The sequence below is a fragment of the Nothobranchius furzeri genome, chromosome 4 (genome assembly GCF_043380555.1).
Source record: "Nothobranchius furzeri strain GRZ-AD chromosome 4, NfurGRZ-RIMD1, whole genome shotgun sequence".
Taxonomy (NCBI): Eukaryota; Metazoa; Chordata; class Actinopteri; order Cyprinodontiformes; family Nothobranchiidae; genus Nothobranchius; species Nothobranchius furzeri.
The window spans coordinates 14,506,427-14,522,075 of record NC_091744.1 but is presented as its reverse complement, the minus strand read 5'-3'; the positions used below and the strand labels follow the sequence as shown (position 1 = coordinate 14,522,075).

Sequence of the window (15,649 nt, the reverse complement as noted above, 5' to 3'; positions counted from 1 at the left end):
GCTACAAGAAATAACTTCTGGGTTCCTCTTGTTTACTGGCTTCGGTTTTTTTAAACAACTCTGGAGCTTTTTGCCCGACACTGCCAAAATACAAATGCTGATGCAACAGCGCCGATGCAACAGCGTTGCAATCGGCGCTGACTCAGCAACCTCACAAACTCACTGAATGTAAACAGTAAAGAAAACCTGACAACTCTCCAACCGGCTAAGAGAATCTGTTTCAATGTTACCTCCCTTCTAGTATGATTGAGAAGGACTGTTTTGTGTTTTTTTTCCACTGTAGAATTTTTACATATTGCTCCTTTAAATATAGTTTGTATACAATACTTTTTAAAAGACTCACCAGTGGTAGCAGGTTTAGTGGTGGAAGCTGTAGTTGATAAAGTAATTGTAGATTTAGTGGTGCTTGCAGTTGAAGTTGAGATGGAGGAGGGAGTGTTGGAGGCTGCGGATGGGGCTGTAGAGGCTGCGGATGGGGCTGTAGATGGGGCTGTAGTGGCTGCGGATGGGGCTGTAGATGGGGCTGTAGTGGCTGCGGATGGGGCTGTAGATGGGTCTGTAGTGGCTGCGGATGGGGCTGTAGATGGGGCTGTGGCAGAACCTGAGGATGGCGCTGTGTTGGGTACAGTTGTGGTTTCACCAACAGTTACAGGACCAACCCTGCCTCCCACAAGACCTATATTCAGTGTGTCAAGCTGTGATTGCAGCTGATTGGAGATCCAAAGCTGCACCAGGGTTTGGTTTTCATAATCCTTCAACTGCGGCAGGTTGGTACCAAGGAGACCTTGAACTTCACTAACTGTCAAATTCTAAAGGAAACCAAAAGGATTAATTATATACTTGAGTGCAAACACATAAAACAGAGTAGAAATGTTATGAAAAATCACGCATTAAGTAATGTCACATTACGACGGTCGGAACCAAGGAAAGGCTTCACAGTTACAACACTTACTAGTACAATGGTCCCATTCAAACTTGTGAAAGTGGGCAGGTCCATGCTTATGTTGGCAGCCACCAATTTTTTGATAAAATCAACATTGGCACCACCTGTAGGACGAAAGTAAAGAACAGTGAATTTAATGTTAAACAAAGCTTGCTGCTGTGCAGGTGTGTGTGTGTGTGTGTGTGTGTGTGTGTGTCAGCCTACTCATGTATGATTGTAGAAGCTGGTATATGGTCACAGAGACAGCTGCGCGAGTGGTGCTGGCGAATGCTTGGATGGCAATGCTGAACAGTTCTGTCACTTTGTCTTCAGTGCAACTGGACACGTTCAAAGCATCTGCATTTCTGAGTGGACGTAAAACAGAAGTTAGCATGAGCATATATAAGCAGAGTTTTCTCATGCTCTAAAACATCTGATGAGTGCAGAAATCCAACTGATACAAAGTTCTTACTTGAGGCTTTGCTGTGAAATGTTGCGGAGAACGCTAACATCTAGGGAGCACAGGTTTGGCCCTCCGATGACATTGAGCTCCGCACTGCCAAGTGTGTTCCCTCCCACACTCAGATATTTGGTGATAATGGCTTTAGCCTGGAGAAACAATTATTGATGAGAGCAAGAGTCTAAAAGATATGCACTCTACATTACATTTGGCGTCATGGACGTAATTTTCACTTTAGAAGTGGGGGTGGGGGGTGGGGGGTCACGGGGGGGTGTTGGTGTTGGGGGGGGCGTCTTTACAGTATGTTCTAATGGGAAACAGGCTTCAACACAAATGGTTGTTTTCTGCTTGGTCCTAGAGCTCAACCAGTGCCAATTTAATATAAAGTAATGGTAAAGAGTGCAGGGGTCAAAACTTGACTTTGGAAAAAGTGGGGGGGACATGTCCCCCCTGTCCTCCCCCCAAAATTACGTCCATGTTTGGCATGTTTGCTCACCAAGGTCGGGTCCCACACCCCATTTGATGAGTCCATTAATGCAGCAAGCGTGTCGATCTGAGTGATGGTCCACATTTTGATGTCATCAATCGTAGCCACGCGGGACGCTGGACCTAAGACTTGAACCTGGTCTTCTGGGATGCTGGAGTTATAAGCCTACAAATATGGGAAGTTTAAAGACCCACTCATCCTCCAAACTGCTCCCTAAATATTACTTTTTTGGTTACAAAAATAGATTCATTGCATTTATTTGATAATAATATTAAGAATCCCTAAAATCTGTGTGTTTCCAACAAGCTACTTAAAGTACTTTGAATCAGTTTCACCAAGTTTTGGAACATTTTCGCATAAAGATAAATAAATTCCTGTAATTTTATGATTTTTAAGATCACATTTTAGACACATTAAAATGCTGGTAAATTCTCCCATAAGCCACTTTCAGTCACCTACCTCTCGAAGCTTGCTGAGAACAATTTTGAGGTAGTCCTCTTGATCAGCCATCGAAGCAATGGCCTGCAAGTTAGCTTTGACTACCGCAGCGCTAAGGCAACTGTTGAACTGGTTTATGTCGCTGTAGTCGAAGGGGAAGGTGTTATCGCTGATCGTCACTTGGGTGATCGATCCCACCATGCAGTTGGTGACTGAGGCAGGAAAATTAAATGTTAAAATCTGAATCTACTAAACAAAAACGTGAGCAACTGTTAAGTGGACTGACCTGTTGCCCGCTTCGATCGAGCAGTGAGAGACAATCTTATTTGTTGCTTCAGCCTTCTTGTTTTTTGTTTGCTCACTCTGCTTTTGTTGAGAACTTTCAGGAAATAACCCAAGAAAGTGCGCTTTGTTCGCTGTGAAGAGGTGAAAACAGGAAGCATAAACCACCTTAATCCAACACCACCTGAGGGGTTCTCTACTAAAGGCAGGTGATAATCTGTCACTCACTTTGTCAAAGTTGCCGTAAAAAGTTGAGGTTAAATACAAAGGCAGCATCCCCAGGTTAATCAGAGTATTCCGATTCCATGATGAAGTAACTCTGATCATAAAAACAAAAGAACATGGTTGTTTTAAAGGCTGCTCGTAATGATTTTGCTGAATAAAGAACATTAACTGTTCCTTTAGCGGCTGCAGGCTCACCCATATGTAGTGTTCCCGCTGGTCAGCAGAGCTTCAACTGCAGCTGCCTGAGCAGCAGTGAGCTCCGGGCAGCTCTTCAGCGTCTCCAAGATGGATGGGTCAGAGTTTACGATGTAGGATCCATCCAGCATGCAGCACATGTTTCCCAAAATGGATATGTGGTCCAAAGTTAGGCTTGTGTTCGTTATACCCTAGGATGGAGGATCAGCATGTAACTAAACATTTAAAGAACAACCAGATTTTACTCTTGCTGTGTTTATTGAAAAGGATTTTGACTCCATCAGAGACCCACAAAATCTCCAAACTGCAAAAACATTTTTACACTAATTTGTTTAATATTGGACACAGAGCAGTCCAGTGTCTGAGAAAGGTTTTTAAGATAAAAAATATAGCAATCAGTTTTTGCCCAATGCAGTCATCAATTAGAGGCTTAAATTATCAATGCTTTTATTTTGTGTTGATGGACTCACCATCTCAATTCAGTTCAATTCAAAAATACTTTATTAATCCCAGAGGCAAATTGATTGCTGTAGTAACTCCGAATAATAATAATAATCAAGTCATCAAAGAGTTGTTGTATATTATCTGATACAGCCTTAAATTTAGTTTTACATTTAAGTGCATATTACAGAGTTCAATTATTGTTCTTTTGCTTCTCACCAAGCAGCTCCTGGCATTTACAAACAGAGCAGTCCGCTTGTAGCTGAGGACCGAAGAGAAGATGAAAAAGTCTGCATTGCCTAGTTGTGCAAAATAGGACCTGCAGCTGCTCTGTGGCACCAGTGAGTAACTAAAAGAGGACACAGATAAGAAAACAGGCAAATTTAAAATCTGTATTTAACCTTAAATTAACCCAAATAATGATGACACATTCTTACTCATAGTACAGCAGCATATTGGGAGGGTATAAATGAAAGCTGGTGGCATCTGGATCTCCCTTCACATAGTTGTACATACATGTCAGCTGGAAAAAGAGATAAAAAGAAGAATGGGTTTTCTTTTGTCCTCTATTCCTCTATTTTCCCAAGATGATACATACTTAGTCTGTTTTTTACCCTTGAATTCAGTTTGGACTTTATTATCTCAGCAGCCGTCACTCACCTGAGTCTCCTCCAGCGAGACCTTGTTCTGGTTCGTCCTTCGACAGGCTCGGATCAGCTTCTTAACCTGCACCACTGATAACGTCCTCACGCTCGTGCATGTGAACCCTTGCAGCGCAGACGAGGATAAACTACACACACACACACACACACACACACACACACACACACACACACGCGCGCGCGCACACACACACACACACACACACACACACACACACACACACACACACACACACACACACACACACACACACACACACACACACTGTAATCCTTGCACACACTAAACTACGATTTGCTTCATGCTGAGCATGGCCACATGCACTGAAATCCACCAGATCTCCAAAGAAATTTCACTTGAACTCACTTGTCTGGACTTCCCAGCTCAGCTGTAGCATTTTCCACAGCTATGACATTAAAGAACAGCTCAGCCTAAAAACACAGAAACACTTTTATTCATCAACATGAACAGGTAACGTGAAGATGTACATATTGTACTGAAAAAACTCCTCACCTGCTGGCGTTTCCATGTCTTCCTGTTGAGCATGGTGACAACGTTGCTGCTGTCAGTAAACCCCTGCAGCAGAACTCGAGGGATCTCTGTGGCCATTTCATCCGGAACGTTCTGTAGGATCGTTTCTCTGGTGTTGCTCACTGATATGATCTTATATAGCAAGAGAAGGAGAGAAATTGTGAGTTTCATGAGAATTAAATGTACTATAATGTAATGAAGGATGCATGAGTTGTCAGTAAGCTTTTTGAATAAATTAAAGAATTAGAAGGGAGAGAAAAGAAAATGTTGCCAGAATTTCACCAGTAAGATGGATCACCTTGCATGTCTAGTGCTGTGAAAGATGATTTGCCATCTCACGGTTCAGTTAATGGGACTGATCGCAAGTTTTAACAAGGGGTTAGTTACTTTTTCCACATAGAACCAGGTTGGTTGGGATAGCCTTTTTCATTTTAGGAATTAAATCATTTTATGAAAAGGGCATTTTGTGTATTGAAATTCATATTATATTCTGAAATTTTTAACTGGCAAAAACATAAACTGAAGAAATCATAGTTATAAATAGTTTGTATCAATATTGCTGCCGTACCTTATTGACAAATGTCAGCTGGACGACTGCTGGAGCAGACATCAAGTTCCCCACGATGGATGGGTTTTGGGATGCCATTAGGATCTGGGTATCGCTGATGCTGACAAAAACTGTGGAGGGAATGCCCACGATGAGAAAGCCCAGCGACACCAGCGAGGATGAGCTGTTGATCTGGTGGGGTTAAAATTAAAAGATTAAAGAGACGATAAAGATGAAAGACTGTTTTTAACTGATTCCCGTGAAGCTACCTGGAAAACCCCTGAAGACGTCAGGGACTGAATGATAGCTGTAGCCTGTCCTTTGCTCCAGCTCATCACGTTGGCCAGAATGTTTAGAGAGTTCTTCAGGTCCTCGGGCTTTATCATCATGAGCTGACCTGCAGAGATGCTGGCGCTTTCATCACCCAGCGCAGTGATAACCGAGGCATCGATGTTGTCTCCAAAGTTGCTCGATAAAGCTGCAAAAATCTACAAATACACAAGAACAACTCTGGCTTTATTGGTCACATTTCTGATATTTAGTGATGTTCCATTATATCTTACATGTTTTATTATTATTATTATCATTATTAATAATATTATTATTATTATTATTATCATCATTATTATTATTATTATTATTATTATTATTATTTATTTTTTTACATCAACTTAATTGGGCTGAAAAGCTTATTTATACCCAAACATATCCATTTTCAACCAGATTAATAAAGTTATAAAAAAGAAAAAAACTAAAGTATATTTGTATTAAAACAAAAGAACAATTCTGCTTCCCGTGCTTAAAATTAAATTCACAACAAACTACTCAAATAGATTTTAGACAGGGCAAATAAAAGGATGATGGTTCCACCAGTAATTCCTTTTTTCAGATTTTTCCTTGATTTGTCTCTCATCGGTTGGTCGGTACCACTAATAATTCTGAGTCTATTACCTGTGGATCTGGGTCTGTGCAGACGTTGGTGAAGTTGTGCAGAACAACCATGCTTTCTGCTGCAGTCAGCTGCGTGAACGCTAACCCGGGAGCAACGCAGCGAAAGTAAAGAGGAAGACTACAAAGAGAATTAAAAACATGAAAGAAGATTGGTTGTTGTTCATTGTGATGTTTGGGGGAGTTGTTGTGAGTGGAGCCCAGTTTTAGCATCTCTAACTCACAGTAAGGGGTTGAAGTTACTGTCCTGTTGATAGATCAGCTGAGTGTAGAAGTTGGTGAGGTTCTGAGGTAAAGCTGAGTGGCTGAGGAGTGCGATGTTCAGAGGATTTACTGTGAACACCTGGATAACCTGGAGGGAGAAGGAACAATCAAATGTTTGTTGTCTCAAATCTTTCAGGCCTTAGAGAAAAACAATCCTGATTCAGTACCTCCTCAGATCCAAATGACTGCAGAACCTCCAGAGTGAGGAAAGGCATGAACGGGCCGATGTACTCTACAAACCAAGCTGTCGAGTTGAGCTCTGGGTCACTGGAGTTGTAGCACTTTGGTGTGGACTCTGAAACAACAAATCATAAATATTTAAATGGATAATTATTTTCTCTAGCTAAATAGACATTGGTCATCTGACAGCCTCTAGAATGATCTCTGAATGACCTTAAAGTTGGGGTTAGGGTGGTCTGGTTCCAGAGTGCTGCAGTCGTAACATATTTCTAATTTTTTAAAAATCTGTAAATGTTCATGCAATTGCTGTTTTATAATCCTTTGCTAATAATGCCATAAATGTAAAACTAATGACTACACTGTTACAACTGAACAGGAAGTGCTACAAACAGCTAGCTCCTGTGCTGATGTGCATAGATTTTTAATGTAAACATCAGCATACTGGGAAAATTTTGGGCTATTTAAAGACATATTAATCAGCGTTTGCGCAAGCTGTTATGAGACTTTTAAGATTACAAACGTCTAAAATTGGCGGCACCCCACTTTGGAACCAAACTAGCTGCTAGCTCATCAATCTGCGCATAGCTGATGTCTATTTTTTAAACTAAAATTGTGTTAAAAGTTTTCAATAGGTGAGAGATTATGTCAAAGTATCACTCAAAGTTATGAATCTATAATGTAAGGTGTTGTTGAAATATAACAAGACATATTTGCATTTATTTTCACAAAAAACCTTTAACAAAATCTTTTTCGTGTCACGGAGAATGTTGTTTTTTTAAATTTCCGAAGCTAAAAAGATGTAAAATAAGGAATGAACATCAACAGAAGTTAAAAGATTCAAACTGACCTGTAGAGAGATAGGATGTGATGATCTCAAATACATCTGACTTCCCAAAATCTGCTGCAGTGTAGTTGAATGCATCAAGAACTGAAACACTAAACAGAACAAAAGAATTGTTGGACACAAACACAAAAAGCACACCTCAGCAGAGTAAAACCAGGTAAAGACGGTAAAGACGTACAGCTTCTGGAAGGCCAAGCATGAGGTGTTGGCTGTGACTGCTGGACTGATCAGACTCTTTGTGAGGAAGACGAAGTAGTTTTGTAGGCTCTGGTTAAACCAAATATTGACCTCCGACCTGCTGTGGCTGCTGAGGGCCGTGGGCCACACACAAGACAGAGAGGGCCGTCCAACTTCCGCCGGCAGAGACTCCTGCAGAGATTACACAGTTTTTCATATTGATCTCATTGGAAAGTGTCCCTACATATTTCTGTATTTTATACGTACGGTCGCCAGGAACATGGGTGTCTGGTAGTAGTTGTTGTAGAGGTCACACAGCTTAGCATCATCATCCACAACATGTGGGCGTTGCAGGAGATTTGCAAGTTGTGATGGAGGGATGGAGTTCACCAGCTAGAAGATTAGAAATAACAACATTTATCACTTTGCCCCTAGTTGCTTGTGTTTGTTCCTGAGAGAAATCAGCTCACCTGAAACAGTCTGCCCTGAGGCATGAGGGACAGGAAGGTCGTCAGGTTGGGGAACTGGAACCCCAAGAACGAGCCCTCCACAAAACTGTAGAAGCTGCTGTTGTAGTTGTAGCAGCGGAGGGATGGCGGACCTGTTAATTACATGTGATGTTTGATGTGGCTTAGATTTTTGATGATGAGGTTAAGGAAGAAGTTAGCTTTGTTTGACAACCAGTGTCCTGGTACAGTGAAACGTAGTTTCACTACAGCCATACAAAGACACATGAAAAACGGTTTACTGTGGGTACACAGCCATCAGGGCTCTCGTTAATGCAGATAAATAAAAATGGGTGACACTAGGGCAGGAAGGGATGAGGGAGTAAAAACATGTGCTCCCACTCTGCTTCCTACAGGGATCAGTGTTGGCTTATAGGAAAAACACTTCAGACATAAAAGCACACACTCAGATAGTCACAACACAATCGAATGAGAGGTGGGGGGGAGGGGTGGGAAGCATCAGAGGGAGAACAGCAACTGCTGAAGCTTGGCCTTCAACCTCTACTGCTCTGCAATTGGGAGGAGAGTTTCAGGGATGCGTGAACACGTTGAAAAACTGGGAGTGTGTGCGTGAGTGTGTGTGTGTCAGTGTAAGTGAGTTCATGAACATTCTCTCAGTTCAGCTGCAATGCTTCAGATGTAACCACACAACCTTCCACAGGCTGGTCTAAAGAGACAGAGAGAGAAAGACTATGAGGATGGTCTGATGATGATGAAACTTCGCAAATACAAAAGAGATACTACAGACTACCAGCAGGGGAGGATGTACAACTTCCTCCTTAAGGAGAATACTCCAACCACATCGGGGAGAGCGCCCCCATGAGCGACTCAGACTGATCTAGGTCCTATAGAAGCCTCAACAGATCTACAAGAAACCCATCAAAAAACGATCAACAAGGAAGAGACAGAAGAAGGAAACGAGACGGGGCAAGAAACGCTCCACCCGGACCCAGGCCCTTCACTCGCCAGCAGGGGAGAATCCAGTAATCAATCTGTCCAACAAGATACTCACCACACATCAAGTTTCTGCTCTATCTAAAGGATTCAGTTTTGTTCCAACATGTACAGGGGATTCTTTAGAAATTAAAGAAGACTTATTCTTTTTCTTTCGAAAGCTTAATCTGAAACATGTGTACGATGGTTCTGAATCACAAGCACCAAAACCTCTTGTCTTCAAAAAGAGCAGTAAATTCAACCCTGCTTGCACAAATCCATCTGTACAGATGTTTTGTAGAATTGCGGCGACAGAGATTCTGGAAAATTATCAAAAGACCTCTGGTTACTCAAACGTCTCTGTGGATCAAAAGTTGGCAATCCAGGAACTCTCCAAAGATTCTGATATTATTATAAAACCTGCAGACAAAGGGGTGCAATTGTCACACAAAATATGGATGACTATAAAGAAGAAGCTTATCACCAACTGAATGACACATGTTTCTATAAGAAACTAAGATCTAACCCCACCCAAGATGTCCAGCAAAAAAAAAAAAATCCTTGAATGCACACAAAAGGCTCTTCCAGACAGATGGATCTCTCAGAATGAATAGGAGGTTTTGAATTGTAAATATCCTCTTACTCCAGTTTTCTACATGTTACCTAAAAATTCATAAAAGCCTGGTGAATCCTAAGGGCAGACCCATTGCAGCCAGTAATGATTCTCTTCTGGAACGCCTATCAGAGTTTGTTGATCACTTTATTAAACCATATGTACAAAATCTTCCATCTTATATAAACGATTCTATAGATTTCATAAATAACATCTCAGAAACTCATGATCTTCAAAAATACACTATATTAGTCACCCTTGATGTAGAAAGTCTTTACACCAACATTTCCCACGACAGAGGCCTAGATGCTCTAGGTTTCTACCTACAGAACCATGCAGACTCGCCTCCTAATGAATTCATCATTGAATTGGCATCAATGGGTTTGAGATTCAACTTCTTCTCCTTCAATGGGGACTTTTACCTACAATTAAAGAGAACATCTACGGGTTCTACCTTTGCCCCAGACTATGCCAACTTATATACGTTTTTTTAAGAGACTTTTGTCTTTAATCCTGTAATAAATTTATTCCACCATAAAATCCTCAAATGATTTAGATATTCGGATGATATATTTTTTCTTTTTCAAGGGAGTAATGATGAAGTAAAAAATTTGGTGTCTTTTCCAAACGGCTGTAATCCAGATTTAAGATTCTCCCTACAATTTGATCTTGTACGTGCCCCTTTCCTTGACATGTGGGTCGAAATAAACAATGGCCATCTATTTACATCATTCTATAGGAAAACAGCTGGCCATAATACTCTTTTACTTGCTTCTAGTTCTCATTTAGGCTCTTTAAAATATGATCTTCCTAAACATCAGTTCTTCAGACTCTGCCACTCTGATGAAGATTATAATGAGAAGAGTTTAGAAATGAAACAACGCGTTCTAGACAGAGGTTACTCTAATCAATGCATTGAGGAAGCATATGTTGCTGCATTATCCAAACCTAGACTTGAACTTCTTAAAAAAGGACAAATAAAGAAAAACAATGTTCTGTTACAGAATGTTAAGAGAGGATCAAATTAACGAGATAGAGTTGCGAAAGCTAACATCCTGCCTCCACCAAAACAGTTAACTCTTGCTCCCCTGCGGCTTGGAAATGACCCCTGTGGAAACTGTGCTCAGTGTCACAATACTGTGAAAACTCCTGACTTACGACATCCAAGAACAGGAAAAAGATTCTTTGTTAAGGGCATTACGACGTGTAATTCTAAAAACGTAATTTATTCGTTAAAATGTCCCTGTGATAAAGTTTATATTGGCAAAACAACAAGACCACTTAAACAAAGAATCGGTGAGCATAAGAGTTCAATCAGACGAAAGGATTTGAACTATCCAGTAGCACGTCATTTCAATGATTTTTCACATCCTGTATCTTCACATAGATTCCAGGGGATAGAACATATTTCATTACACAGTGGAGGCAAATTAGATAAAAAAATTTTGTCAAAGGGAACTATTCTGGATCTACACTTTAAATTCACTTCAATCATTTGGTCTTAATGAGGATTTTGAAATGTCTGTATTTCTCTAAAAATATATGGTTGGATAATTTTTTTATAAATATTTTATTGCCTTGCTCCATGACGGCTTTTTTAGCGTGATGCCTGCAATGTATTAATCTCTTCCTTCGGTAGGTGATTTTGACATGTTTTTATAAGATTCTGTAAGCTTCTTGTGTCAGGGCACTATGTTTTGTAAATGGGACTCCATCCCCCATAATGCTTTGTTGTGTGGAATTACCACAGGTGTTTTACATCAGCTGCTGCATGAACATGCACAATTCCTGATGAAGGTATTTTGACCGAAAGCTTGAGGAGAATAAATATTATATTATCGCAGATTGAAGTGTGCAGATTTTGTTCCTCTTCGTTCTTTTATCCAACACCTCAACCCAGATGAGCGGCGTTTCGTCATTTTTAAAAACGTCAGCCATAAAACAAACAGTTTAAACGTTTTAAAGGCTTTGTTTGTGGGCCTTTTTTTTACCTTTCAGAGTCTGGATGATGTAATTGTAGATTTCTTGCTGTGTCTTTTGGCTCAATGTGGGGATTGTTAAGTTGAGGTTGGCCACACTGAAATATAGACATAAAAAGTTATAAAATGTTCCCAAACGAGTTTGAATTTGGAATCTTTGAATCTTTACTCGGATGTTTCTGGCTCTACACTCACCCCTGCTGCTGGATGCCGCAGCTCCTTCCTGCCAGTATTTGAAAGTACGGTTGGACTTGGTTAGGCGGCAGACCGATCAGAAGGGGAGGCAGTCGATCCTGAAGCCACCGAGTCACAACCGAGTCATCCACCCACGGATAGGAGAGGTTTGCACGATCAAACACAATTTGCAAAAAGGTGGATCTCACTGGGGAGGAAATCGTGTTCTCTTGACTCTGTAGAAAGAAAACAAAACACAAGACAAACACTTCAATATAACAACAGTAATGTATTATTAGTGTAATCAGCGATTTGTGATATTTTTGTGATTGCAAGCGTGACATTTTTTCTTACACTGATGGCAGTCGACAAACCATCAAAGAAAGATGCAAGAAGCTGGTCAGAGACGTGCATCATCACCATGGTAACCTGGTCAGGAGATGTGAGCTGTCCAGGTTTGGCAGAAAGAAAAGCCAGCTGCTGGACAGTGAGTAGTGACAGGGTGTCCAGCTGCAGGAACCCAAACAGACACATTTATTGTGACACCGAGATGAGTAATAAATCAGGGGGGTTGCAGAGGCATGATGAAACATCACCAACCACTGAGAAGTTGGAGTGGAGCTGTAGGAGTTCCTGGGTGGAGATGAAGGAGGAGAAACCTCCCAAGTTCTTCTGCAGCCACTCTGCACTGTTTTTAATGTATAAGCTGCAGGCAGGATCTGAACCACAAAGAAACTGTCTTACACATGTTTACAGCTCTGTTAGAAAAAAAGCATTCATATTTGCTCCACAGTTGCACCATGATCTTCAGTGTGCTGACTGGTCAGATGTGTCAAATGCTTAATTTTGTGTTGGTCCATACCCACGGTGTCGTTCCTGGCCAGGAAAGCCTGAATGAAGTGTGTGTAGACAGACATCTGCTTATAAGGCACCATTTGAGGCATGACTCGACTCAGAATCTGCACACTGAGTGTAAAAAGGGGATGGAAGCACATGAAAGAGAACAATATGGATTAGGGAAATGTTTTAGAAAAATCAATGCCAACTATGTCTCTGCTCACATGTTCTGGTAGGTGCTGCAGTTCAGGTCTTTTGTGGCAAAACATGTCAGGAAGTCGGTAGAAACGGTGTGCAAGAATGGGTATAGGCGGCTGTTGAGCCACAGCTGGATGAAGGCGGGATCATTAAGAACAGCCGTGCTGACAACATCCAGCCTGATTTCTCTTATGGCGTCCAGAATAACAGGTACGGAAGAGCTGTTGGTCTCCAGAGTCTGCAAAACACAAACAAATGTCTTTGTGTTGCAATCAAAATCTAAAGATTTATTCTTCCTAATTATTCTTACTGAGTTGGCCAGAAGATCCAGAGCTTTATCCAGAACCAGAGATGCTTTAGAGAGGAGAAGCTTCCAGCTGGCCAGGGATCCACTCGAGTTAGAGACGAGATTACATGTCATTAGCTCCGCCAGGTCCTGAGCTGTTAACGCTGACAACTGTCAAAACAGACGAGACGTTTAACCAGCAACCCGAAAATCAACCCGGACTACCTGGAGATGCTTCACCATCTCACCGAAGCACAGGCCAGTTCCCCGACAGTAAAGCCGCAAACGCGTCCGCTCAGCTGTCTGCTGTTGATCTGGAGCTGAAGATTGGTGCTGTGAATTCAAATTAAACACATCATATTTTAGTTATGACCTTTTATTTAATCAAAAGAAAACACTTAGAGTTTCAGAAATCCTACCTGTTCTTCCCCAAACAGATTTCTGTCTCTGTGGAGATAAAAAATACAATTATTTAACTTATTTATTACAGAACTAATAAATTACAGAACCATTCTAAGTCATCTTACCATTTATGAGGGTGACCTTACACTGGAGACAAAATATAAAGATGGTCGTGAATCTTTAGAGTTTCAGGCATTAAACAGAAGATATGACAAGATAGACTTACCTGCCCACTGTATATGATGCAACCTATCATTGAAAAACAAAATTATTACTTTGTGTTTTTATGAAAGCCCTGCATTATCTTATTGAGGCTGAATAAATACAAAAAACAAAGGTTTTCTGTTTAAATCTTTGCCTGCATAGGCAAGAATAAACCTGCTTTCCTCTAGATGTTACTGCTAAAACTGTGTATTTTGAACTCTTACCAGGGGGTATTTGTCTGAGTAAAGCAGTTTTACTGTATGAGACGGATGAAGATAAATCAGATGGAACTGTGGCCAAAGCCTCGTCCAGTCGGGTAAAACTGAAGCAAAATGACAATTTTAAGTTAATCACTGTTATTATTTATGCACCTTTCAAGGCCGTAAGCATATTTTGATTTGAACTCACAGAGTTTTGTATGATGAGCAGGAAAAGCGTCCCTTTAAGAAGAAAGCAATACAAACAGTCAACACCCAAACAAGCACAAACGTCCTGGGAAAGAAGAGGAAGGTTTTACCTTCTCGAGGAACCCAACGAGTTGGGAGAGGAAACCTGTAAAGTTCCTTTCCTTTGGCAACTGAGTCATGTAATCAAACAGCAGGTTGATAATGGCGTCTTTGTTTGGAAGTGAGGAGATATTCAGCACCAGCAGCTCTGCAGTCTGCACTGGTGTGAGGAACTGGAGGGCCCCCAGCTAAAACAGACAAACAAAATATTATAAAAGTCATTTCCATGGGTATTCACTGGCACTGGGTCCTTAAAACGCCACGATTTAGGTTTAAATTGAGTCTAACCGGGTTAAACTCGGGGTTGAGATCAAGCAGGTCTTTGACAGAAAGGAACATTGAAAATGGACCCAAATAGTTGGTCAGCCAGTCTGCGCTGTTGTTGTAAGAAGACAAGCATCCTGGACCTAAAACACGCCGAAAAGAAGAAAAGAAAATATTCAAACAATGACAGTTTCATAATCAACTAATGCCAGATTTACTGATGTGTGTGAGCACCTGATTGAGGCGAGGACAGTAAAGGAAGGATGAAACTGTTCAAGACCTCGTGCTGCTCTTGTAATGACATCACCTCAAACTGATTACTAAACACCTGCAGTCTGATAGCAAAAAATAAAATAAAAAAGGAAAGAAATTATTGGCACCTATTATCCAGTTTGTTCTCAGATTACATTCGATGAGGCACCAGATTTATAGAAGACACCTTAGAGTAGTTTGGCTAATGTGCAGGAATGTCTAAAGCACATAGGCTACAAAAATAATGCTTTTTTTTTCTTGGCACATTTTATTTATTTATTTATTTATTTATTTTGAACAATATTTAATAATATATTGAATTTACAAAGATTTAGAGAAAAATAACACAAACTTAAGTCAAAATAAAATAATATTATCATGTATTTAATAAAATGTTTTTATTAAAAGTGTGTAAATGTCTTTTAAGTTGTTCTCAGGAGGAAAAATATACCGGTGCACCACTTCCAGAAACTACCAGCCACCCACATAACATCTCAGCTCCAGACGGCAGGTTTTGGAGTCTTATTTCCTGATATTTGGACAGCAACCACTGACTTGCAACATGTTTGATATCCACAAACAACACAAGCCTGAAGGAGCTTCTGCCGTGTGGTGGAGTTGCTAATGCTAATGGTTAGCTTATACTGGTATGGACGCTTTTCCGCTGTGTCCTGGACGTTGAGCCAACAGCAGACTTCCCCGACGTGAGTCAAGATGGGTGAGAAGTGACGGTGTGAGGTAGATATGCCAGGCTTTTGAAATCCTAGAGTTTCACCATCTATTTTCCATCACAGGCTAATGCAGGAGATAGGTGTAGGAGACTATTTTCATGTTTAGCCTGCATGAAAAACTCACAGGGACTGATTATAATCAGAAATAATCATTACAATA

General features: G+C 40.8%; 1 protein-coding gene across 2 annotated transcripts in view; it reads right to left on the bottom strand.

Annotated features, from left to right (window-relative positions):
• LOC107389080 (uncharacterized) overlaps window positions 1-15,649 on the bottom strand; it is a 40,839-nt gene that overhangs the window by 2,509 nt on the left and 22,681 nt on the right. For both annotated transcript variants that reach the window (XM_015964972.2, XM_015964982.2), the window contains exons 26-64: window positions 14,741-14,841; window positions 14,531-14,649; window positions 14,254-14,430; window positions 14,145-14,176; window positions 13,961-14,058; window positions 13,759-13,781; window positions 13,658-13,679; window positions 13,550-13,577; window positions 13,379-13,463; window positions 13,155-13,301; window positions 12,871-13,082; window positions 12,672-12,775; window positions 12,410-12,528; window positions 12,164-12,319; window positions 11,831-12,045; window positions 11,648-11,733; window positions 8,075-8,205; window positions 7,872-7,997; window positions 7,606-7,796; window positions 7,431-7,519; window positions 6,571-6,698; window positions 6,364-6,491; window positions 6,143-6,260; window positions 5,461-5,679; window positions 5,213-5,383; window positions 4,627-4,776; window positions 4,480-4,544; window positions 4,111-4,240; window positions 3,888-3,973; window positions 3,670-3,799; window positions 3,010-3,200; window positions 2,818-2,908; window positions 2,594-2,723; window positions 2,329-2,519; window positions 1,879-2,034; window positions 1,395-1,531; window positions 1,148-1,287; window positions 953-1,047; window positions 344-809 (exon numbers count right to left, since the gene is read on the bottom strand). In XM_015964972.2, the coding sequence (XP_015820458.1) occupies window positions 344-809; window positions 953-1,047; window positions 1,148-1,287; window positions 1,395-1,531; window positions 1,879-2,034; window positions 2,329-2,519; window positions 2,594-2,723; window positions 2,818-2,908; window positions 3,010-3,200; window positions 3,670-3,799; window positions 3,888-3,973; window positions 4,111-4,240; window positions 4,480-4,544; window positions 4,627-4,776; window positions 5,213-5,383; window positions 5,461-5,679; window positions 6,143-6,260; window positions 6,364-6,491; window positions 6,571-6,698; window positions 7,431-7,519; window positions 7,606-7,796; window positions 7,872-7,997; window positions 8,075-8,205; window positions 11,648-11,733; window positions 11,831-12,045; window positions 12,164-12,319; window positions 12,410-12,528; window positions 12,672-12,775; window positions 12,871-13,082; window positions 13,155-13,301; window positions 13,379-13,463; window positions 13,550-13,577; window positions 13,658-13,679; window positions 13,759-13,781; window positions 13,961-14,058; window positions 14,145-14,176; window positions 14,254-14,430; window positions 14,531-14,649; window positions 14,741-14,841 (5,183 nt within the window). The remainder of the gene's footprint in view (window positions 1-343; window positions 810-952; window positions 1,048-1,147; window positions 1,288-1,394; window positions 1,532-1,878; window positions 2,035-2,328; window positions 2,520-2,593; window positions 2,724-2,817; window positions 2,909-3,009; window positions 3,201-3,669; window positions 3,800-3,887; window positions 3,974-4,110; window positions 4,241-4,479; window positions 4,545-4,626; window positions 4,777-5,212; window positions 5,384-5,460; window positions 5,680-6,142; window positions 6,261-6,363; window positions 6,492-6,570; window positions 6,699-7,430; window positions 7,520-7,605; window positions 7,797-7,871; window positions 7,998-8,074; window positions 8,206-11,647; window positions 11,734-11,830; window positions 12,046-12,163; window positions 12,320-12,409; window positions 12,529-12,671; window positions 12,776-12,870; window positions 13,083-13,154; window positions 13,302-13,378; window positions 13,464-13,549; window positions 13,578-13,657; window positions 13,680-13,758; window positions 13,782-13,960; window positions 14,059-14,144; window positions 14,177-14,253; window positions 14,431-14,530; window positions 14,650-14,740; window positions 14,842-15,649) is intronic.